Source organism: Bactrocera latifrons, unplaced genomic scaffold (assembly GCF_001853355.1).
Source record: "Bactrocera latifrons isolate USDA-ARS-PBARC rearing strain unplaced genomic scaffold, ASM185335v1 scaffold_99, whole genome shotgun sequence".
In the NCBI taxonomy this organism is placed as follows: domain Eukaryota; kingdom Metazoa; phylum Arthropoda; class Insecta; order Diptera; family Tephritidae; genus Bactrocera; species Bactrocera latifrons.
Window position 1 is genome coordinate 712,515 of NW_017537700.1, and position 23,402 is coordinate 735,916.

Sequence of the window (23,402 nt, forward strand, 5' to 3'; positions counted from 1 at the left end):
ATTGTTTTCCATCACAACCCCATCAGGCCATCAAATTCATCGATATGGGCTCGTAAAAAAATTGGGAAGCTTGATTGGAATAATCTTAAACATTCACCTTACAGTTTGTACTTGACATCAAGTGATCACTACCTGTTCGTGTCTATGGCAAATGATTTTACTGGTAGAAAATTCGCATCAAGAGAAGCTTGTGAAAATCGACTGTTTCAGTTTTCTGCCAATAAGAACGAAGGTTTCTTTCAGAAATTAAATGACTGATGACCTTTTATTAGTAAATTGTTTTTAATTTCCAAAATCCTTTATCTCTAAAAAATAAAATTTCATACACTTACGATTACATTCATGAATCACTGTAGGCACGTAAATACCTTTAAAGCTAAATCAATAGACATGTATCGCCAAATAGTTGAACGAACGACATGACCAAAAGCGTAAAACAAACAAATTTCATAAACAGCTACTACAACAAATAAAAATACCTACACATGTGCAAACGTGCTGCCTGGACGTTGGCCATTTTTAAGACTTGAACGTTGAACGCCTCAAGCATAAGTACTTTGCATTTCGATTACTTACTTATTATCTGCCTTAACAACAGTCAACAACATGCCAACACACACACACACACACAAACATATAAAGTGATATTCATTAATACATATTATTGTAAGTACGCTCGTCTGTCCGTTTGTTGGATAATTGAAACTCACCTTTCGGCATGCCACACGGTCCCTTCGTACGTGAGTTATCCAAAAAGTCCAAATCATATTTGCGCGCAGGTGGATAGGTGAGCGCCACATGTGCCTCGCCCAGCTGCAGTAGGCAGCAGATATGCAGGCAAGTGTACAATGCCGCAGCGGTGGAAACGATTGTTGCGGATGTTGTGGTCATTACGCCTGCTGACTTATGCCGTTGCCGGCGGCGATTATTGCTGTGCGCCGCATTCATTGTTGCTGCTGCTGTAGTTGTTGTTATTGTTCTGTTTTTATTATTGCTAACTTTTTGTTTGTTTAAGAGGTTATTTTCCAAATTTTTTAGTTAAATATCTTCTGTGTATTTTCTACGTGTCGTTACCCGTTATTTATTTGCATTTACTTTTTTGTTACAAAAACAAGAAAAAAAACTACTTAAGTGTGAGCAAATATTATTTCTATGCACTTTTTCACACTTTGCACTTTGTTTCAATCGTGTTTCAAGACTGCAGTTTACGCTCAGCCATTGATGTACCTGTAAATTTTGTTATTATTTATTGTGTTCTGATAATACCAATTTTATTTTACTTATTTAAATTTTTTCATTTCAATAAAAATAAAAAAAATAAATTTTAAATATAATATAAAAATTATTTTATTTTAATTATATTTTTGTTTATTATTATTATTATTACTATTTAATATACTTTCATTTAATTGCAATAAAAGTTTTTTGACTCGTAATATAAAATATATTTTTTTTTTAGTTCTGATTACTTATTTAGGGTTCTTTAATTTTTTTCATTTCATTGAAATAAATATTTTTTAAATTGTTATTTATTACTATTATTATTTTTATTTACTTTAAATTTTTTCATTTTATTAAAGTAAACTTATTTATGTATGTATATAAAAATATTTTATTTAATACTCCAAATAATTCATTTTCTTTTATTTACTTTATTTTACAATATTTGCTTTTAATATGTGAAAAATATTTCTTAGAGACTTGAAAAATAGTAATTAATGTTGCAAACAATTCAGCAATTTAGTAATTTAATATTTAATTAACTTAATATTTTATTTTGTTTTAGTAATTGTATCAACCATTTTGAAATATTTATATTATTTTTTATAATTTCTTCATTTTTACTTTTTAATTGTAACTTTTTAACACTGGATTGCCTAAGCAAGTTATATATATTCCCGAAAGGCAGTCATTTTGACTGCTTTCAGGCAATAGAGGTATAACTAAGCTCCCGTCTTTCTAGTGTTAATGAAAATATTTTTCAATTTTTTATTATAATTCTGCTTTATAATCAATCTATATGTTTTTTTCAATAATATTATTTTTCAATTTAATTTTTTTTTAATAAAATTTTAAATTTATTATTTTTTACTTAATTTTTTTCTTAAAAACATCTTATTACAACTTCAACATAAGCAATTTGCCAACTTTTTTGTTCTTTTTTGTTTTTGTACATTTTGTGTACATTTTGCTGGCGTGTGCTGTCACGTTCACGTGATTATTTCATTAGCATCATGCCAACAAAAAAAAAAATTAACAAAACAGAACCAAATTTTAATGCTGCAACGTTACTTAAATCACTTCTTTTTTTTTTTTTGCTGTGTAAATACTTTTCTTGTCACTTCGCACCTTCTTATTACACACACACTAAGCAGTTGCTAATTGCCGACTTCTTTGTATTTTTGCAATAATATTGCGTAACATTTAATTTGTTTGCACTTGTGGCATTTTTTCATGTATTTTTTTTTTATTTTCATCGTCCATTAGTTAAGTTTTCCAATTTTACCTTGTGGTTGTTGTGTTCTGATTGAATGGAAATTGCGCTAATTGAAGTTACGCCGTTTTAATCTATAAGTAGAAAAGAAAATGAAAGGTAACCATGAATTACAATTATAATATAATGTGTAATTATTTTTCAATAAAGCAAAATTACCCTTGATACGAAGTGAAAAAAATAAAATAAATTCCTAACCTAACTTGGTAGTCATAACCAAAAGTCGGAAACGTTCAACAGCGCTGCACAATACTAATATGACTCTAAAGTCCAGTTATTACAATATTCTAGAAAACTCTAAAGTATACTATATATACACATGTAATGTAATATATTGTAACATTTTTTCTCTGTTATTTTATGAAAATCGATAATAAAATTTTAGACAGGGGCGTCAATATCTTGAAGGTTCTGATGATGGAAGAGCATGTCCCAGAAATTTTGAGGGATGAGGAGATGGGAAATACCTTCCGCATAATAAGTGCTGTCGTCACAGCAACGGTATGTGTCACTGGCAGGTCCCTAAACTAAACAAAAACTTGCATACTCTAAACTAATATCATTGGAAATGATATTGACTTTATGATTTTTGAGCTTAAACTTGATCTTTTATAACTAGGACCATACAATTTTAATTTATGAGTTAAAATTTCTACAATGAAATATGACTATGAGAAAAAAATTAGATTTGTTCCACATCGCCTTTTTGTCTCAATTTTGTTGTCTTTTTTCGTAATTATACATTTTGAGATAAAATATATATATATGTATTTTTTCCAAGCGACATGAAGTTTTCAAGATAGTTGAAAAAGTCATTAAATATCACAAAACAAATATTATGAAAGTGCTGGTATTGATATGATATTTTATATCTAAAATTTTTAAAACCAAAACCAAAAATAATATTAATAAAAACAACAGCCAGCAATAATGAAAGAGGTCAAAAACGAAATTTTATATATTTAAAAGAGGCTGTGCATTGTTAAAATCTGTAATCAGATTAGTAACGCCAGGTTTAAATGCGCGGTGGTTACACGGACCGATTGATCAAAGCATATAATACCTACTTAGTATTATTTATACATATTTATATACATATGCAAATTTAATGCACCTGTAAATATGTGTAAATATATATATTTTTTTTTAATCTTATATAGAAAACTATATAGTATAGATATTTATATATAGACATATCATGATCATATTTATGTAAGTTGCATTGGTATATTTAATTTCATTTATTCATAATGAATTGGACACGTATCTAATAATGTTTAGATTTTGTGAATACATGCATATACACATCTATATGCATATACAGCACATACTTGTATATAAATAAATACGCCGAGTATAATATGCCTAAGCAAGCGCCTTTTTAATTGCATTGAACTTAATGAGCAAAGTTTATGAACTTCATTTACACGAGTATAAATTAAACACTTTCAAAGCTGCTTAAGAAGCGTGTGAAACTTAGCGGTAAATAAAAGTTTGAAATTTTGGTAATTTTTTAATGGAAAATTGGTGTAAGTATGCATTAAGCACATTCATTTACGGGTATTAGGTTTGATTGATTTAATGATGGAGAAACAGAAAAAGCGGGGCGAAGTGAAAACTCATATCAAGTTTTTAATGCCCTAGTACATGGGCCACTAAACCATAATAGTAGTATGAAAACATATAGTTTTTTAAACAGTGCAAGCATCAGGTACTTTTAGAGAAATTATTGCCTAATGTGGAATAAGTACTTATGAACTTTGTGAATATTTGACTTACGGGAAGTCTTTTAAAAGTTCCCAGGAAAAATCTGCTAGCATGAGTTCCATTTCGCTTGTCGGCGCTTCTCCATTACGGAAATGTACTGATGGAAGCGCTCGCCTTGTTCGTCACTTATGCGCGGAACACAATGCTCGCGACAGACTGCAGCAGCACGACTGTGAACTGAAAACAGCGTTGTGAATCCTACTACATGAACGTTTGTGAGAGGGCAGCAACATAACAATGGCCGGCATGTACACAAAACAACGGAGTTGTCCATTTTGCATGTACACAATTTCGTTGTGACCATACTAATACCTTGCACTTCAATGAAATTTTAATATTTTGTTCAAAGTGAAATTTTTTATGCAAAAAATAAGTATATAGATAAATTTATTTGTTTTAAATTATCAGTTGTTATTTTAAATGATGTAACAGAGCTATTTTATGCTTTTGTTTGTAAAATAACGACGGGTTTGTTAGAGCTTTAAGTAATATTACATTTTATATATTAGTGGCATCACCACTCTACCTCATCTCTCTATCTTCCATTCTACTGTCAACTCTACTGTCGTCCTACTGTCGTTGGCAAATATAGGATAAAATTGAAGTTAGCGAGAACGACAACTGTCGGCCTGCCGTCGTGTAGTTGTACAGCTGTCAAAATAGGTCCATCCATAAGAACGTGTGTATTTTAATATTTGACAGATGTCGTTTGCCGTCTGTCGCGAGCATAGTATTCCACACATCTCAGCACCTAAATTTGGGAAATCCAGATGAGACCCCAGCATATATTTTTAAAGACATATTACACCCCAAAGTTTTATATGAATGAAACAACTTTTGGTATTGTTTGGTATTTTGGTATTTCGAAAGAAAAAAATACAGCAGAAGCAGCATTTTGGCTTGATGACAATTGTCCAGATACTAGCCCAGTAAAATCAAGCAAAATTAATTATCAATGGTTATACTAAGTTAAGACGTGGAGAAATAAGCAGCAAAAACGGTGAACACAGTGGACGCCGTGGGCATGGTTGTTACCGAATAAAACATTAAAGAGGCCACAAAATAATTTTGGAAGACCGTGAAACAAATTTGTTCGAGATAGGAGGCACTCTATAGCTATCAACTGAACGCATATTTGAGTATGCGAAGACTATGGGCAAAGTGGGCGCCGCCCGATCTCACTTTTGACCAAATACAACGACGAGTTGATGATTCGGAGCAGTGTTTGGAGATGTTCAAGCGTAATAAATCCGAGTTGTKACAATAGATGGAACATTGATCCTTCATTTCACACCAAAGTGCAATCGACAGTCGTCGGAGTGGACTGCACTCCTTCCTGTTCTAAGATCTCAAAAGATCGCTTCCTGGGATGAAATATTAGTCGAATGAAGAGGTGATCGCCGAAACTGGTGCCTATGTTGAAATAAAGAACAAATCGTCAAATGGTATGCAAAAGTTGGAAGGTCGCTTTAAACAGTTTATCAACCTTTGAAGGGAACTTTGCTAAATTAAAAAATTATTTTGCCAAAAAATATGTTTTAATGTCTTAGGACGGGGACTTTCCAATTTGCCTGTTAACTGTTCAAATCGAATCTCTATAGCATATAGCTGCAAAGCAAACTGAACGATCGTAATCAAGTACTTGTATGGAAATTGTTTGATTTTACGAAGTATCTTAATAAAATTTGGTATCTGCAACGGTACAATCTACGAAGAAATTGTTTTGATAAAGTCATTATATAGCTACCCTACAAACTGATCGCTCGAAGTTCTTGTAAGGAGAATTTTGCATTTGTAAAGGATATTACAGCGTCGGTGGGAACGAAGTCAACGTTTTTTCCTACTTTTATTTACACCTCTAAAATTCACTTATGTACATAATTGAGTATAACAACCTAATTTTAAGTACATTTTTTTACTCAAATAATGTTGAAAAAAGTCGAACATATCTAAATACCACAAGGTAAGAATTATTTTGTTTACCTAAACAAAATCACGCTCTCTGTTAATGGGTGTGGGAAAACAATTACTATAATCGCTGCTACCAACAGATTTAACTGTCAACAATTGTGTTGTACAAAGTAAATACAGAAAATAATTGTATCAAAACTCCAAAATCCCATGACACAAGTAAGCAAAAACTCGATATTTATGAAAAAACCCGAAATATTTTATCTTATTCTTAACACACTCAAAGGCATTCAGCGGCGAGTGGGCGTTGGTAGAAACTCGAATGTTGTCATATTCAAACACAAATACCACTTTTAATGACAGTAAAATATATTTTCACGCTATAAAACTGTCAATGCGGATATGAGGGATTAACATAGATTAATAACTTCGTTGACTTTGACCAGTGGGCAGGTGCAATGCAGGTTGCTGTCATGAGCTTTTGCGTGAACGATTATAATTTTATTCAGCATTCACAAAATATTTGAATGTGTTTTTCATAGAGGTCGTAAAAAGTGTAGTTCACTTAGTTAAATATGTCACAAAATTCTTTTCAGAATTTCGTTAATTAAATTTAAAGTGTCACAGTTGCTTTACAACGACAACAAAGTCCCCGATTTGTTATCTCTCTGTGTATATCTGACATGAGAAAGCTATTCATATAATCCGTAAACCATTTGTAGGTCAGTTGTCTATTTGACTCTGTCAATCATAACTATTAGTTCTTGACAATCAGCACCTGAATTTAAGCTATACAAATGTTTATATTCATTATAAATGGAGCCATGTGTAGAAGTTTACGCAAGTGAGGAAAGTTCTCTGAGCGCCATTCACTAGGGAGGAAACGATTCTTTTACATACGGCACAAGCAGCTCACGATTTCCGGCCTCCATTTGAAGGCGAGCTAAAGTAAGAAGATAAATCATCCCTCTCCATGGTTGTTCGTTGGGCGACGCGCCACGTAAGAAAACACCTCCAATGAAACAAAGAAAACATCCAGAGAGACCCCCTTTTTGATGACCACCACTGCAAACGTATTAAGGATAACGATTTAAGGGCATGCTCCTGGAATGTCCGGTCCCAGCTAGTTGAGGTCGGCGTAAAAATAAATACTGACTGACATTTACTACAGTGGTTATATAAAGGAGCGAAATCTCGGTGTAGGATTCCTTGTGAGAGAGAGACTCCGTCGCCGAGCATTCACCCCGGTGTATGAATGTCCAGCCACAATCCGCATCACAGCGAAGTTCTTCAAAATATCGATGATTTTCGACCACATCCCGAAAGAAGAGCTGCCCCAGACACTATGTCAAGATCGTGCTTGAGAACGAGACTTCACGGGGGCTCGAAATATGGGCTAGTACTAGATTCCTGCATAGAAAAATTCATCAAGCTGTCTCCGGATCGAAAAGCTACCAACCAGTTTTTACCACCAGTGTTTTGGATGTGCGTACGCTCCTAGATCCTAGCATTGCAAACCTTACTGAACACACTAATAAAATTTGATACAAATAGGTAAAGAAACATGATATTTCATTTCTGTCTACCCAGCTGTCTGTATACACGCGAACTAGTCATTTGCCAGTTCCTTCCATATCAGAGTTAGGTGCCAATCAAATTGTGATAACAAATTTAAGTTCTTGTCTGGACCACTTTTTAATTTGAGAAGATATCTTCCCGAAGATCAGCATGGGTCATTTTCCCAGGCAACGGTACAAGCTCCGAAATCTTCAACCGAAATCAAGTTGGACATAAAATCTTTTTTAATTTCTAAGACCACTTTAGATTCGTTCACCGAAGTTAACGTTTTTTGTTATTTCTAAACAAATATTCGTCAATCGAACTAAGTGTATATAAAACGATTTCCTGAGTATGAAAGTAATATATCTGAAGTCGTATTAAAGCAAGATCTCCTAGAAATTAAGGTAATACTTACATCACAAGATCTGCTTAAAACTTTCTTTACTTTATAGAACTAATTGCTATTTAAATATTTCTCATTCAGTAACACGTTTCCGTAACTCAACTCGACCAAAACGGAAAATTTAATTTCGTAGTGACGTTATATTTCTGCTGTGAGCTGACGTATTCCATTGATCTCAGTATAAATACTCAACTACATGGAATTCTATAAGCGATCGGTATGTAATATTTGGAGACTGATTTCATTTTTGCGATTTTGAGGAGCACAACAACAAATTCCCACCTCTTTAAAATCGCAATAATAATTGATATTCTAAAATTTGATTTAAGTCGTGCAGAATTCATTTTTAACACTATATCGTTACTTTCCAGCATTCTTAAAGAATGAGTCCGAATGCAGTGTCTCATTAGAAACCTGAACCACTTCAACTAACCTTAATTAAACATATAAAGTAAACAGGCAAAGTCGTCGAATTACCAAATTACAACACACCCACTCACATTTGAGAAATGTTCGATTGCACCATTTTCCGCGCGATAACCAATTGTTGCATGCAACTTGACACCTTTTAAAGCCATTTAATTTAATTAGCAATTAGCACGCAACGAAATTCTAAATCGGCTACAAAATCCACTCACAACACAAATAACAGCAACAAACAGGCTCAAACAGCGCTAAACGGCTTGTAACAGTAAGAGAGATAAATAAAAAACAAATATAAACAAATGCAGCAAAAGTATGAAAGTTACGAGTTAAAACCAGTTGACCAGTTGATCAGTGACTTACTGCCACAAATTAGTTCGCTCGCAAAGGCTTCACAGCGCTAACACTTGCCTATACACAATAGATACATACACACATGTATATAAAAATATGAGAGTCTTAATGAATACAGTTACCGACGTAATGAAATAAAACAAAGCATACAGAAAAATAAACAAGTTCAAATTAACCATTTAATTCTACTTCTTGTTGTTGTACTTGTTATTAGTTCAGAAAAGTGAATGACAAATTCCAAAACAATTGTAGTCGAGTTTTATGAGCGGCCTTTGTAAGTACAGTGGAGACTTGTTTGCAGCAAATGTGTTGTTTATTGTGGAAAACTTCAAATAAATGCTTCAACAAGAGATTTTACTTTTTAGAGCTATATGTTCGAGCGGTATGCAAATATTTTAAATATCCTTAAGCTCCTAAAAATAGGCTCAATGGACTCTGGAAAAGTTCCAAGAAGATCCGAAGCTTTCGAGCCAAATTTTTTTCAACGATGAGGTCCATTTCTGGCCAATTTGAGACGAAGAGCAACCTGAATAGATTTAAAATCTTACTTTTTATTCAGAAAAAACAACGGTTTGGTGTAATATGTTGACCGGTGGAACCATATTTCTTCAAAAATAATGCCGGTGAGAACGTAATCGTTAATGGCGACCAAGATTACCGACTATTTTTTGCCCGAAATTGAAGGTCGTGATCTCGGCGACATTTGGTTTCAACAAGACGGCGCCACTTCCCACACATTGCATCAATGGGCTTATTGAGGGAATAGGAAATTTTACGTTTTGGGCCAATCGATTGGCCACCAATGCCGAAGAACGTTAATAAAAATTATCCATTAAATTTGAACCTCGAAATGGATGCCCCTTTACATATAGGCTTTCTATCATAAATTCAGAATATAAACTTTAATCTGTGTATTTTTTAACGAGCATTTCTATGCCCACAATAGCACCTCGTTAACTTTTGATTGAATTTAAATTTAACTAATGAAGTAATAATAAATAATGTTATATATGCCTGTGTGCATTGTGAGTAAAAGTGTATTTATGTATACATATGTATAATAATAATTTTCTCTGATGAAGTCAGTTGTGCCTGAGTATAGCCAGTCACGAGCTCGTAGAGCGGCTGAATTAATTAAAGTTATACAAATAAAAGGATAATAATAATCATAAAGAAAGAAACAAAACAAATGCATAAATAAAGCTGCCAATAACAAAACAAACATATTATTAACATATTTATTTATTATAGAAAATATTATTCACGAAGCAGTTCAAAAGAAGAATGTTGTTGAGCAAGTTTTATTTGACAGCGCTAGAACACGAGTGTGAATACAGTATAGCTAAACTATTTGTTAATATGCTTAGCATATATATATGTATGTATATATATATATATATATTTATTTATTTATTAAAATATCCATACGTATGGCTCTACTATATGATAAAATACCTACTAAATGAGTTGTTGGTATGCTGAAAGCAAAGCCAATAATCAGCAAGAGCTTTGTATTATTTCAAACTAGTAAATAGTTATTAGCTATTAGAACTAAAAATATCATTTCAATCATAAGTTATTTCTTCTTGATTTACAGTGTAACCAATTATTATCGCTATGTGCATAGTACAGTGGAAATAACAGCAAAGGCCAGAAAGGATAATTTGTATACTATTGGAAAATGTTTTGTGTACTTCTGATCTTGATCTACATATATACGAGTGTGTTCAAAAAGTATCGCGAATTTTGAATTTTCGCGGGTTACGTATATTCGARDTWCGAATTTTTTGTGGCGTTATGTTGGTACTCATGTCTCTCACTTATGCCGACAAGCTCGGCCATTTTAAATGTTCATTTAATTGTTGACAGCTGCTTTGCTTGCTCGTGTTTTGGATCGTCTTCGATTTTTACCTATTCAAAAAAATGGATCAAAGAACCTGTATCAAATTTTGTGTGAAAAACGAAATTAAGCGCGCGGATGCATTCCGAATGTTGACTGTGGCATACGGAGAAGCTACCTTGGACCGAAGCAACGTTTATCGGTGGGACAAAATGTTCTCAGAAAGCCGAGAAGATGTGACAAAAATTGGCTTTTGCACCACGATAACGCTCCTGATCACACATCGTTGCTAGTGCGCGACTTTTTGGCCAAAAACAACACACTAATGATGCCGCAGCCACCATATTCCCCAGATCTGGCCCCCTGTGACTTTTTCTTGTTCCCTAAACTGAAGAGGCCCATGAAAGGACGACGTTACGCTTCTCTTGACGARATAAAGASGGCATCGAAGGAGGAGCTGAAGAAAATAAAAAAAAAATGATTTTTTGAAGTGCTTCGAAGATTGGGAAAACCGTTGGCACAATTGTATAATATCTCATGGGGATTACTTTGAAAGGGAAAAAATAGATATTCATGAATAAATAAATAATTTTTGAAAAAACACAAAATTCGCGATCTGAATGGGTTGTAAACAATTTTTAGCACTAGCATTTACGCGTTGGTTCGCATTTGTGAACATCTCATAGAACAAACTAGTGAGTGGAACTGGTTTACATCCAGCGATTTGGTTAACTTACTTCAGAGCACAATCAACGATTAGCAATACCAGAATTCCATGAGTACATGATTCTCAGGTGTATCTTAGCCTCAGATTTTACATGGTACTTCAAAGATATATTCAAACAAGTGCCATACAAACCTTAACCGCGTATTACCAGGTGCACCGGTATGAAGTATTCTTTTGTGAAAATGAAAACTAAATTTAATTTGAGAAAAGTAAAAAAAAATGCATTCAAAGTATTAATTATTGCTTTTATACATTTCTGGCAACTTCTGGATACAATGCCAATAGAAATGTTCGTATTTTGAAGCCAACCAATGAGACATGCAATTTTTGACTTAATCATAAGAATCGAAGTGCTACTCAGCCAATGCGCGTCGCATCGATGAAAAGAAATCATTGGCCTGGAATTGTTTGTTATGCAAAATTATACATGGCTGCAATTTGCTTATGAAAAAGTATCATCTTTATCCAATATTGCTTGCAGTTTGGTGTCTTAAAACTTTTTTGGAGGTTTTCCACGTTCTTCATTTCTCATATCAAAATCTTTACCTCTGTACCGTTGAAACTATGTTTCGCATGTTGCTTAAATTTCACCTACAATCTGAGCCTGGAGAACAACCACAGAATATCTCTTGTCAGCAGGTACTACTTTGGGATCGGTAGGCAATTGAAAAGCAGATCCTACTCTCGACGAACAAAGTCTCATATCAATCCCGTCCTATTATACGTACCGAAACATTCGAGGGAACTTTTCTCCAAAAGGCCTTTGAAAATGTTCGCTTGAGCGGTGGGTATGGGAGAAGATGAAATCACAAACTGTAAGAGCTCTACCGGAACATGGATGAAGCTAAGCGCATAAAAATCCAACGAATGCGCTGGTTAGGCCTAGTCGTACACACAGAAGGTGCTGCTTTGGCCAGAAGCTCCTTCGCTTCGATAGCTGTGCGAAAAGAAAAGAAGGGAAGAAAGGGACCCCACGCATCGACTAGAGATTAATGGGGACCTGTCCGCACTTAGTATGTACAACTGGCGCGACCTGCCAAATGATAGATGCTACCGGCGAAATTTTGTGTTCTAGGCCCAGACCGACCATTGTTTGTAGCGCCATAGAAAAAGACCTTGAAATCCAACGCCGAATCATTCTTGCCAACGGTGCTACTTTGGACTGTCTAGGCAATTGAAAAGTAAAGTCGACGAACAAAGACCAAACTCTACAAATATCTCATCATTTCCATCCTGATATACGGTGCGGAAGCATGAATGATTAGGAGTGTTCGAGAGAAAGATTTTGTGGAAGACTTATGGTCCTTTGGTTCGCTTTGGTAACGGTGATGAAGATCTCCACTTCGTTGGATAGATCAGGTGCAGAGGAATCTGGCTGCAATTGGTATCTCGAAATGGCACAAAATAGCGGAAAGAAGAACGACAGGCGCGCTGTTGTAAACTCGTCAACAATAACTGTGTAAGCGGTGTCTATTCCAGTAAAGAAGAAGCAGCATGTGTCAGAATTTTGACAGGTATTACCATCGTATGGGTGGGTTTTAACTGCAAGAACTCTAAAGACCACCTAAATACATATATAGTATATTTATAAAATATATATTAAATAGTTAATACAAATTAAGCATTAATTAATCAAATTCGTAAATTACGCTTAAAAATGTTAGCTATTACTCATCCACTGCTTACTTTTACTTTATTTTTCTCTTCAAATCACCAATAATGGTCGTATGAAAACATATTTTTCAATTAATTAAGCAAAAACAAAACAGCCCCCAACGCTTTTTACGAACTCAGAGCGGTTTGACAACATCGCCGCAGCAGTTAACCGCCATTCAATAATCTGATTTCCGTCTCCGCCTTAAAACCGCTAGTCAATGACTAAACACTACAACAATCATCTTTCTACTAACCATTGTTATTATTGTTGGCATTTTCATTTCATAGATGCGCAATTAATATCGCTTGCACTCGCGGCGCAATGGATTTTGTGCGTTCGCGTCATAAGCGGCTTGTTGACCTTGCGCCGCAGCAAAAACGAGCAAATAAGCAAGCAAAATGAAAAATGAAAAATAAAACAAATAAAATATCGTATTTAGTAGACTCCTACAAAGGTATGCCAGAGCAAATAACACACACATAAATGAGACAAGCATTCAAACACATGTGCTTTTACAAACAACAACAACTCAGCGAGACAAACAAATACAGCTGAAACAACAACAAGCCCAGCAAATGCCAATAGCAATGAGTAATAACAAGCAAGTATAAAGAAATATTTAAATGTGCATGAAATCAGCAACTCGAATTTCTAAGCTTTGCACAGCTTCTCGATGGACGGGTGTTCGGCATTTGGTATTCTGATACATGCAAAATGCACACAAAGGCGAGGAGTGAATACCCTGTGGGAATAAGAACGCCACTAATCTTCTTCTCTATTGGCGTAGACACTTCTTATACATTTGTAGCCGAGTAAACAACAGCGAGCCAATGATCTCTCCAACGGACTGGAGGTCTTCCTGTTCCTTTGCTTCCACCAGCGCGTACTGAATCGAAAACCTTAAATGATGAAGTGTTCTCTTCCATCCGGACATCGTGACCTAGCCAGCGCAGCCACTGTCTCTTGAATTGCGGCGTCGTTCATCTCGTACAGCTCATCTGTCCATCAACTGCGATACTCGCCGTTGCCAATGCGCCAAAGACCTTTCACAAAACTTTTCTCTCCAACACTTCTAAGGCCGACTCATCATGTCATTGGCCATGCCTCCGCACCATATAGCAGGACGGAAGTTATGAGGGACTTGTTGAGTTTGGTCTTTGTTCATCGGGAGAAGACTTTACTTTTTAATTGCCTACTAAGTTCGGCAAGAGTGTTTCTGTGTTAGATTTCAAGGCTGATATTGTTTTCGGTGTTGATGCTGCTTTCAAAATAAAGGAAATTATATATAACTTCAAAGTTATGACTTTCAACAGTAACGTGCGAGGCAAGCTGCAAATGCAGACATTCTGCTGTTACAGTGCAAAAATGAGCGAAATCGGACAGTAATCTCGCCTGGTTCCCATAAACAGGCAATTTTAAATTCCTTTTGATTCTTTCAATTTCCAGTATACAAACTACTAAACTATATATCGGAACAAAAATTCGCACGAATATTTCCCTTACCGTATGCCAACTCAGGTCTAAAAATTGTCAAAATCAAACCATAAATTTACAAAATACCGCAAATGTGGAGTCCAGAGCGAAAACATAATATAATTACTTATTGTTCTACTGTTCCTACTTGTGGGTGTTATAACTGGCCATTAATCAATCGGGACTTAAGCGGCAATTATAAAAATTTTTTCGGATGACAGTTCTAAAAGTTGCTTGAAGAAGACGAGAAAAAATAACGTAAGCACTTACTTCTGGTATGTCCCGCTTTTGTCAGATCAGAGCTAAAATACCTTGGATATCATTTTAGGGCTTTAGGTAACCAGGTGTATTAACGAAACACATAAGCAAGTTTAAAAGAGGTTCTAGGCGCTTTTACGAAATTCAATATCCAACTATAACAATTCTAAGTATGATCACCAGTTCTTGGAATATATAGATATTTATATTTAGGGTCATACGCGTAAAACACAATAACGCCCAAAGGGAGGATATCTCACTCAATGACAAAAATTTCAGCATAAGCTTTTCTTTCTGTAATTTCTTTTAACCATGTGTCGTTCGAAATCGGTTATAAAATTGTACGACCCTTCATTTGCCAATTAACATTCGCGTTACAAATGAGAATATCCTCATATTTTTCAAATTTGTAGAGTAACGAATCGAACAAACAACTAACTTAAGTCGAGCAAAAATGCAATATCAAACTGAGAAGTGTTCAATGTTCAAAATGTGTAGGCCAGTGGGCTATTTTTGGCACCTGTAGGACAGAAACTCTTTTAGACTAGTTAAGCTTTTTGTAGACTATGTACATGGCTTATCGGTAACAAACAAAAAATGCAGTGATTTATTAGCTCGATCTGCACTGAAACTTTTTGTATCCTTAACAAATTCACCTGTTACTTTCAGCGCGAAGTATTTAACAACGTTTGCACAATGTAGCAGATTCCAATTCCTGCAGGGTATTCATAATATGCGTATAATTGCAATACTGCGTAGGTGCACACCAAGAGTGATATTGTTGTTTAGTTTTATTAACAAAATATTTTTTCACATTTTTGTCTTGCGTTTTTCTATGGTTTTTCTAGTCTCACTTCGTTTTATATTTGGATCAATGTCAACGGTCTAACAGCAAAACAAGTAATAGCTGTAGTAATAACAGTAATGCCAACATCATAACGCCAACACCAGCTGTAGCAGCACTGTTAGCAACAACAACATCGAAGAACCGCTTCATAAGTCTAACAGTTGTGACCTTATTGCTAATTACTTCAAGAATAACATCAACAAGTGGAAACTTGCAGTCACTCGCCTTAGCTGGCCTGCTACCGTTGGCTACCGCTGGCGACTATCCGACGGTCATATGAGCTACTGCTGTCTAGCCATCACACTGACCAGACCGAACATCACTCACTTCACACAAGCGCGTTGCACATTTGATGCATGCATATGAATAAATTTATATAACTTTTAATACATATACATAAATAAATAAAAGTACATGTGTTTGTATGTGTATGTATTTTATGCTTTAATAAGCGAATAGTTGAGTGACAAGTTGCTGACAAGACGGCAGCGTTATGCAGCCACGCTGGTGGCCACTTGTTAGAATGCATACACACACACTTAGAAAAATATGTTTATATACTATGGATGCATGTGTGTGTATGCATGTACGTGTCGTCATTTGGTTATCATACACTCATATTGAAGCAAAGTTTAAGTTTTGGTTATAAAATGGTTATATATGGGTTATTCTATCTGATAGCGATTTTTAATTTTTTATTTTATTTATTTATTTTTTTTTTTTTGATGATATATATTTTTTTTTTTTGCATTTTAGGTGAAGATATATAGTTTCAGTTACTTCTAGTTGGTTATGCATATTTCGGTTTTATCTTTGTGCATATTTTTTATTGTTGCTCGTCAAAATTTTACATTAAATTCTATTTTTGTTCACAACAAAACAAGTTCGCTGAAATCATTAAAATACATTTGGCAAACGGATACTTAAAGTTTTAAAATTTTGATTTGATTTTTTTTTTTCAATTTTAATTTTGCTATTATAATCACAGCTTCGAAGTACATACGAACATACTTAACTATGCTATACAATTAATAATAATGTTTTTGCGAGTTTTTCGGTTTGCCAAAACACTTCACTCTAAAACTTTAATAACAGTTTCACTTTTCATGCAAATTTCAGTTAAAATTATTTTTAATTTAATATTTTTAATTACTGAAGAAAATTAAAAAAAAATCACGGTAAGTGTATTCCTTGGCAGAAGTGAGTAAAATCTCCGGTACACAAACAGATGAAGTTCATAGGTAAACTTCCTAAAAACAAAAAGCAAATTCTCAAAAAATAACAGTAAATAGCGGGTGTTTTTTAGATGTTAGGTTTTTCATTCTGGAAATCAATAATTTTAATCAGTTCATGATTTTGTTATCTAATTTGTTTATAATTTTCTTAAATTAATTGCAAATAAAACATATTCACAAAAAATATAAAAAAGAGGCTTTCAGTGAGGCAATACCTTTTTTGGACTAGGCCTTTTCGAGAGCTGTTACTTGATTTATACTTCGTTTGGCTTATGGCCAGCCAGCAGACTAATAATTATTCACTTTCAGCAACACATTAAGGTCTGCGTCTAATATGTAGAGCAGAGTCTGTAATTCGAGCAACTATAAACCTTTTTCCTACCATATTTACTCCAGTAGTTAATGCGCATTCTCAGAGCTGACATAAAATGCGCACCGAAGGCACTATTACTGCTGTGGAGCCGAGTATCCCTTAATGCGTTCATTTGAAATTGCGCGCTACAATTGCAGCTGCGCCGCCCATCCACTTTATTTAAGATTTTTGGAAAGGATCTTAGTTTGTGAGCTTACATAATCCTACTGGTACAAAAATGAAGCCGAACGACTATCAAACGTTTCGCACATTCTGTGAATGGGCTCAAAGCGAAATAACCACCGATCGTGATTTTCACAAACAAATTTGGTTCAGCGTTCATTGAAGCACATTTTTGGTTGAATGAGGGTACGTTAATAAGCCAAATTGTCGCATTTGGAATGAGTAAATACGCAAGTCAATATTTGGTGTGCTTTCTGCGCGAGGAATGTCTTCAAATGTGAAGCTGACCATAATGTTGAAGTCAAATGGAGAACGCTATAAAATCATGGTTAATGACTTTTTATTGAAGGATGTTGATGTGGATGACCTTCGATTTCAACAAGACGGTGATATATGCCACACAGCCAACGAAACAATCAATATATTGAATCAAACTGAGCTGATCTATTGTGGTGTTATGTGTACGCAATTGCGAAGTCACTTGGCTACGCCCGAGATGAATCGGAGCGTTATTGCTGACTTATGGCCCTAATAGCTGCAAAAAGTCGAGCCATGCGCGATGGGCACTTGCTCGAAATCAGTTTAAAAGCACAATGGTAAAACCCTTATCTTTATAATAAAATTAAATGTTTGGCTACAACATTAAAATACATATTTTGCTTGAAATTCACTGTCCAAAAAAAAAACACATTGACAGTTATACTTTAAAAGACTATAACTCAAAAAATATTTCAAATATTAATTTAATACTGTATTGTGTGATTGCTGAAGGTATAGACCACCGATATTTTTTCGAACAATAGTTACATATTTAAAATCATTAGGTTTTGAAAATTCTAGACTGAGGCAATGGCGATACAATGAATGGTTGGTGATTCGACTTATTTTATTTTACACATACATTGTAACACAAGCCTACGAGTGGTACAAAGCATTCGAGGGTACGAAATCCGTTCTAGCACGACTAATCCCGATAAAGCTTAATTTTTTTCAAAAAGAGTACCGTAAACAGGTCCCTTTGGACATGCTTGATCGTGCGATTTCCGAGCCCACATTCATGGAGAACATTATGACTACCTATGAGACATGGGTACTTACAAACAAGTCAACAATCATCGGAATGGAGGGAAAAACCAAAGAAAACTACAACAAAGCCTCAAAAAACAAGTTGATGCTCACTGTTTTTTCGACATTCGTGGTTTAATGCATCTTGAATTTGTTCCGGAGGGACAGCCGGTCAATAGGGACTTCTATTTGGCAATATTGAGATGTTGCATGAAAACATCTCTCGAAAACGGTCGGAATTGTGGAAGAGCAATTCATTAATTTTACGTTTGTAACCGATTTTAAAGCCAAAACGTAATGAATACCATCGATCAACCACTGTATTCAACAAAAAGTGCTTACGAAAAGAATTTCGAGGACTGGAGAACTGGAGAAAAAATAAATATTGATGAATAATTAAATATTTTGCGTTTTATTTAGAATTTCGTGCCTTTTTTGTCACTATGTGTATAGGGTATGAGCTATTTTAACAAAAGCATTGGAGAAACTCTAAAAAATAAATTTTAATACGAACAAAGTATGAATGCTATTTCGACAATGTTGCAACACCTCAACCGCTCTAATCATAAATTCACGCTATTGAGTTTAAAATAACACGAAAATTCGAAAGGAATTTGTGTCAAATCAACATAGCGCAAGCCGATAAATATTTATCGATAGTTGCAATAGCAATGCGATAAATGATAAGGCAAACAAAACAAGCAAAAATTAGCCAACAAAGCTATTGGAATCAAAACGCAAGAAGTTTACTCAAGTACTTATTTAATATTTACGCAATGAGTGTCTTTGTTTTTGTTGTTGTCTAATTATGGGCGTTAAGCTGGCAACTGAAATCCCAAACACGAGCGAGTGCATTGCCAAAGCAACGGCATCTAGCAAATAAGTGCGTAAGTGTGCGCAAATATTGTGTTGATTTTGTCTTTATTTATTAAACTATTACTTTTGTTTGATATTTGAAGGCAAGCGTGCATGATTTATTAGGTTACCGTTAGTTTTTCGTTTTCGTTGCGTTTTTTTTTCGATTTTCAAGTTGCTTGCATTTGCAATGAGATGAAGGCAAAGCGGCGCATTGTGTAATCGCACAATAAACTAACTAACCAACTCACTGCTACCTAATGTAACAATAACAATAACAACAACAACATATGGAAGACAACAAACTTTAAAAATCGAAAAGAAAAAGACCCTGGAGAAAAATGCAAGCGAAAAAGTCAAATAAAGTGAAAAATTGTGGGTAAGAGCCAAAAGTGGGTATACCGACATAAATGCAGCAACAGTAATAGCAACAACAGCAACAGCAACTACTTAAGTAGCAATAGTAACAGCGGCAACAACAAAAGCAGCAAATACGCCACAATGCAATTGGTTTGTTGCAACAATAACAAAAGCAGATAACGGCAATCGTAAATTTTACACACTTGTCCGTTGCAGAAATATCTATGTTGTTGTTTTTGTTGCTGATTACTTTTTGCTTAGCCAAAAATCACTGGTGCATTCATTCACATTTTATGGTAACAGCGGTGGAATTGCAACAGCAATAGCAACAACACATGGGCACATATTCCAACGAAAACGCGAATGCAACAAAATTGCCAGCATGAACAAGTAAGGTAGTGGCGACATCGAGTGGGACCGAGTATAATAAACTATATGTTGATTGTATTTACATATTATATGTATGTATGTATGTTAAAAATAAATAATATGAAATTTCCCAACAACTGTTACCACAATCTCTCAAAGCAAACCCCCTTTTATGAAATAAAGGAAATTTTTACTTCACATCACTCTTTTATTGAAGCCAATCGATCAACATCATCAGCTCTTTGTATCGAGTAAACTTTTGAAATATGAACAAATCAGTGATAAGACTAACGTATGCAACGACTTGCCGCATTTTGCGTCGAAATTTCAAATTGTAAGTGCTTTCGATCCAAAATTTGTTCAGCGATGAGGCCCATTTCTGGCTCAATGTGTGTGTAAACAAGCAAGGTTGCGACAATCCTGAAAAGATTTAAGCGCATCGGTCCATATTTCTTAAAAAACAATGCCATTGAGAACGTCTCCGTGCCTTAATAGTCGACTACTTGATGAGTGAAATTGAAGCTCGTGATCTTGGTGACATTTGGTTTCCACAATACGGCGCCACTTTTCACACATCGAATCAAATAAAGGGTTTATTGAGAGAACACCAAACTCACCGAAGTAGCAGATAATTTTACGTTTTGGGTCGGAAAATTTTCAACAGTATCTATAGTTGGCCTAACAAGGCATTGCTGCCATAAATGTAACGAATATATAGTATTTACTTGTATATATGCTTTATAGTATTTGACTCGATACTATTACAGTGTGTGACAAAAGTAAGTTTATTTATCTAAAAAATTTAATTAAACATTGCTGGAATGAAAGTCAACATCACATTTAAGTAATTTCCCCTGCTTAACGACAAATTAATCATTAGTAGTTCCACAAACTATCACGTTTCGAGCGAAATGATTGAAAACAAGAAAACATTCAACTACAATAATATTCTTAGAAGCTATAAGCCAATTTATTCGGAGATTGCAGTACTAAGTTTTCCTCACTAGTTCTGCAATTTGACTGGTCAATTTGTATGGCTGATATATGCTATAGTGGTCTGATATTGGCGGTTCCGGCGAATGAGCAGCTTCGTGGGGAAATCATCTGCAAAATTTCGTACCGATATCTCAATAACCGAGGACGCCTATATATAAACGGAATGAATGGATTTAGCCCGTCACGCTAAACATTAATGTAGTTATTTCAAGAGGCTCCGATGAACTTTACAAACACCGTGGCTACAGTGACTGTTGAGGGTATAAATATCGTCATATACGACAATGTGAGATTTAAACTTAAAAAAATGGCACAGTCACCTACTATATAATATAGTCCATGCTGCCAGAAAGCTGCCAACCGTCCCAGTTAAAATATACAGATATATCAAAATAATAAAATTTTCTAAAAATATTGAATAACTTTTATGTAAAAATAGCGATCTATGTAAAATCGATCAAATTTCGTTAAAAATATCATATATGTAAAATCGACTATTTTTGTTAAAAATATCGATAATATCCTCTCGCTTTACATTTATAAATATTTAATATTCATTTACAGATCTCTACTTACATTTCTTAAGTAACCATTCATGTGAAGCACATTGTATATTTTTATGGAGTTATACAAGTATTTCCGAGCAAGTAAGCGAAGCAGTTAAAATGGTCTTGGCCACATTGGCGTACATTGGCTCAATACGAGTCACAACTTACAGCTAAGTTAAATATTTGCTAAGTTGTGTGCTCGCGCCAAAATTTCTTCACGGTTGCACCGAATTTATATTTCAACTTCAAAGTGAATGAACAGTGATTTGAAATAATTATTAGTACGGCACAAGGTTGCCACTTCCAAAAGTAGTTGTCGGCCTATTTTAATTTCAGTGTAATTGGCTCAATCGGCAGGAGGGGTAATAAGAACAACTCAGGCGCAATTTATCACTAATATATTATACATATTAAAATGTATCAATAAATATTTCACTATTATTATATTAAATTTACCACAGTTCTAGTGTCCATAAATAAAAATATTTATTATTTGATTGAATTTAAAAAGCTACTATATTAGTTTAAGTAAATATATTTAATGAATTCGGAACCGCTGCTTCTTTTTTATATGTATGTACACATATCTATATATATTTATCAATTTTTACGTATTCCATTGCCTTTTTTGCTTCGCTTCGTTCAACTCGTTACTTTTTTGCTGCGCTTGCTTTCCTGTCATCAATTGTGCATCAACGTAGACGCCCACAAAAGTAAGTAGCGCACAAAACTGTTATGAGCCGCGGAGCGCGACCTACATTGGAACGCCTAAATGTTGCAATTTTTTTTGAGCTACCGCCATAATTAGTACGGCCGAAAAAGTAGAATTACAGCGTCTCAAATAGAAATTAAACCTAGTATAAGCCGCTTGTAAGGAATTTGTTCTCTCATTATCTGAAATTATTGAAAAACAGTGCATCAATAGTATCCCCATATTTACATTATTTAAACATTAGAAACATTGCCTCAGTATTCTAGGCAATCCACGATTCATAACATGTAACGATTTTGTAAGTACCATAGACGTGTTTCAAAGTAACGCTATCATACTTTTTAATACTTCTCTCGATCAACCCAAACGAGGCTTTTTTGAACGATTGAGACAATTAAATCACCTGATTGATCACATGACGATCTTGCAATATCAGTTTCCACACAGCATTATTTAGTTTCCGGAACAACAACTGATTTTGGACGACCTTTACGAAATTCGTTTTGCTGTGACTACGGCCACGCTTAAATGCATATGATCAGTAAACACTGTTCCTTAATGGTTGTTCATCGCCAAAAATTTAATTAAATCCATCGATGCATTGTCGGTGAGTTAATTCACGTCGAAAGTTAGAAAAAAAAATAATCAGCCGAAATTTTCGCGAATTAAATTTCATTTTTTGGCCGAGATGAATGCTTTAAGTCACTTTAAACAACACAAGTAGCGCTCGTATGTCAAAGCGTTCTGGGTATGCATTACATCAAAAATGTCAAACTTTAAGATAAATTTGTGAGTAGCCAGACCTATGTATTACAACAGGCATTAAGGGTGTCCTCTATAGGCAGCTACTGAAACTGAAAAGTTAGTGAAGTTTAGTAAATAACTTAATGAGGACAAAAGTTTGTCCAACAAAACAAACGTCAACCAGAGGATATACTTGAAGTATATGAGTCATACACTGACCGACATATTCGACATAAGGTTTGTTAGAAAAACAAAAAACAAAAATCAAA

General features: G+C 34.5%; 1 protein-coding gene across 7 annotated transcripts in view; it reads right to left on the bottom strand.

The window, feature by feature from the left end:
• LOC108978007 overlaps window positions 1-23,402 on the bottom strand; it is a 151,208-nt gene that overhangs the window by 96,763 nt on the left and 31,043 nt on the right. For 6 of the 7 annotated variants that reach the window (XM_018948042.1, XM_018948044.1, XM_018948043.1 and 3 more), the window contains exon 2: window positions 711-1,227. In XM_018948042.1, coding sequence (XP_018803587.1) covers window positions 711-948 — 238 coding nt within the window. In that variant the 5' untranslated portion in view covers window positions 949-1,227. Of the gene's footprint in view, window positions 1-710; window positions 1,228-2,506; window positions 2,569-23,402 lie in introns of all 7 variants that reach the window. The other variant, XM_018948041.1, reaches the window with a different exon arrangement.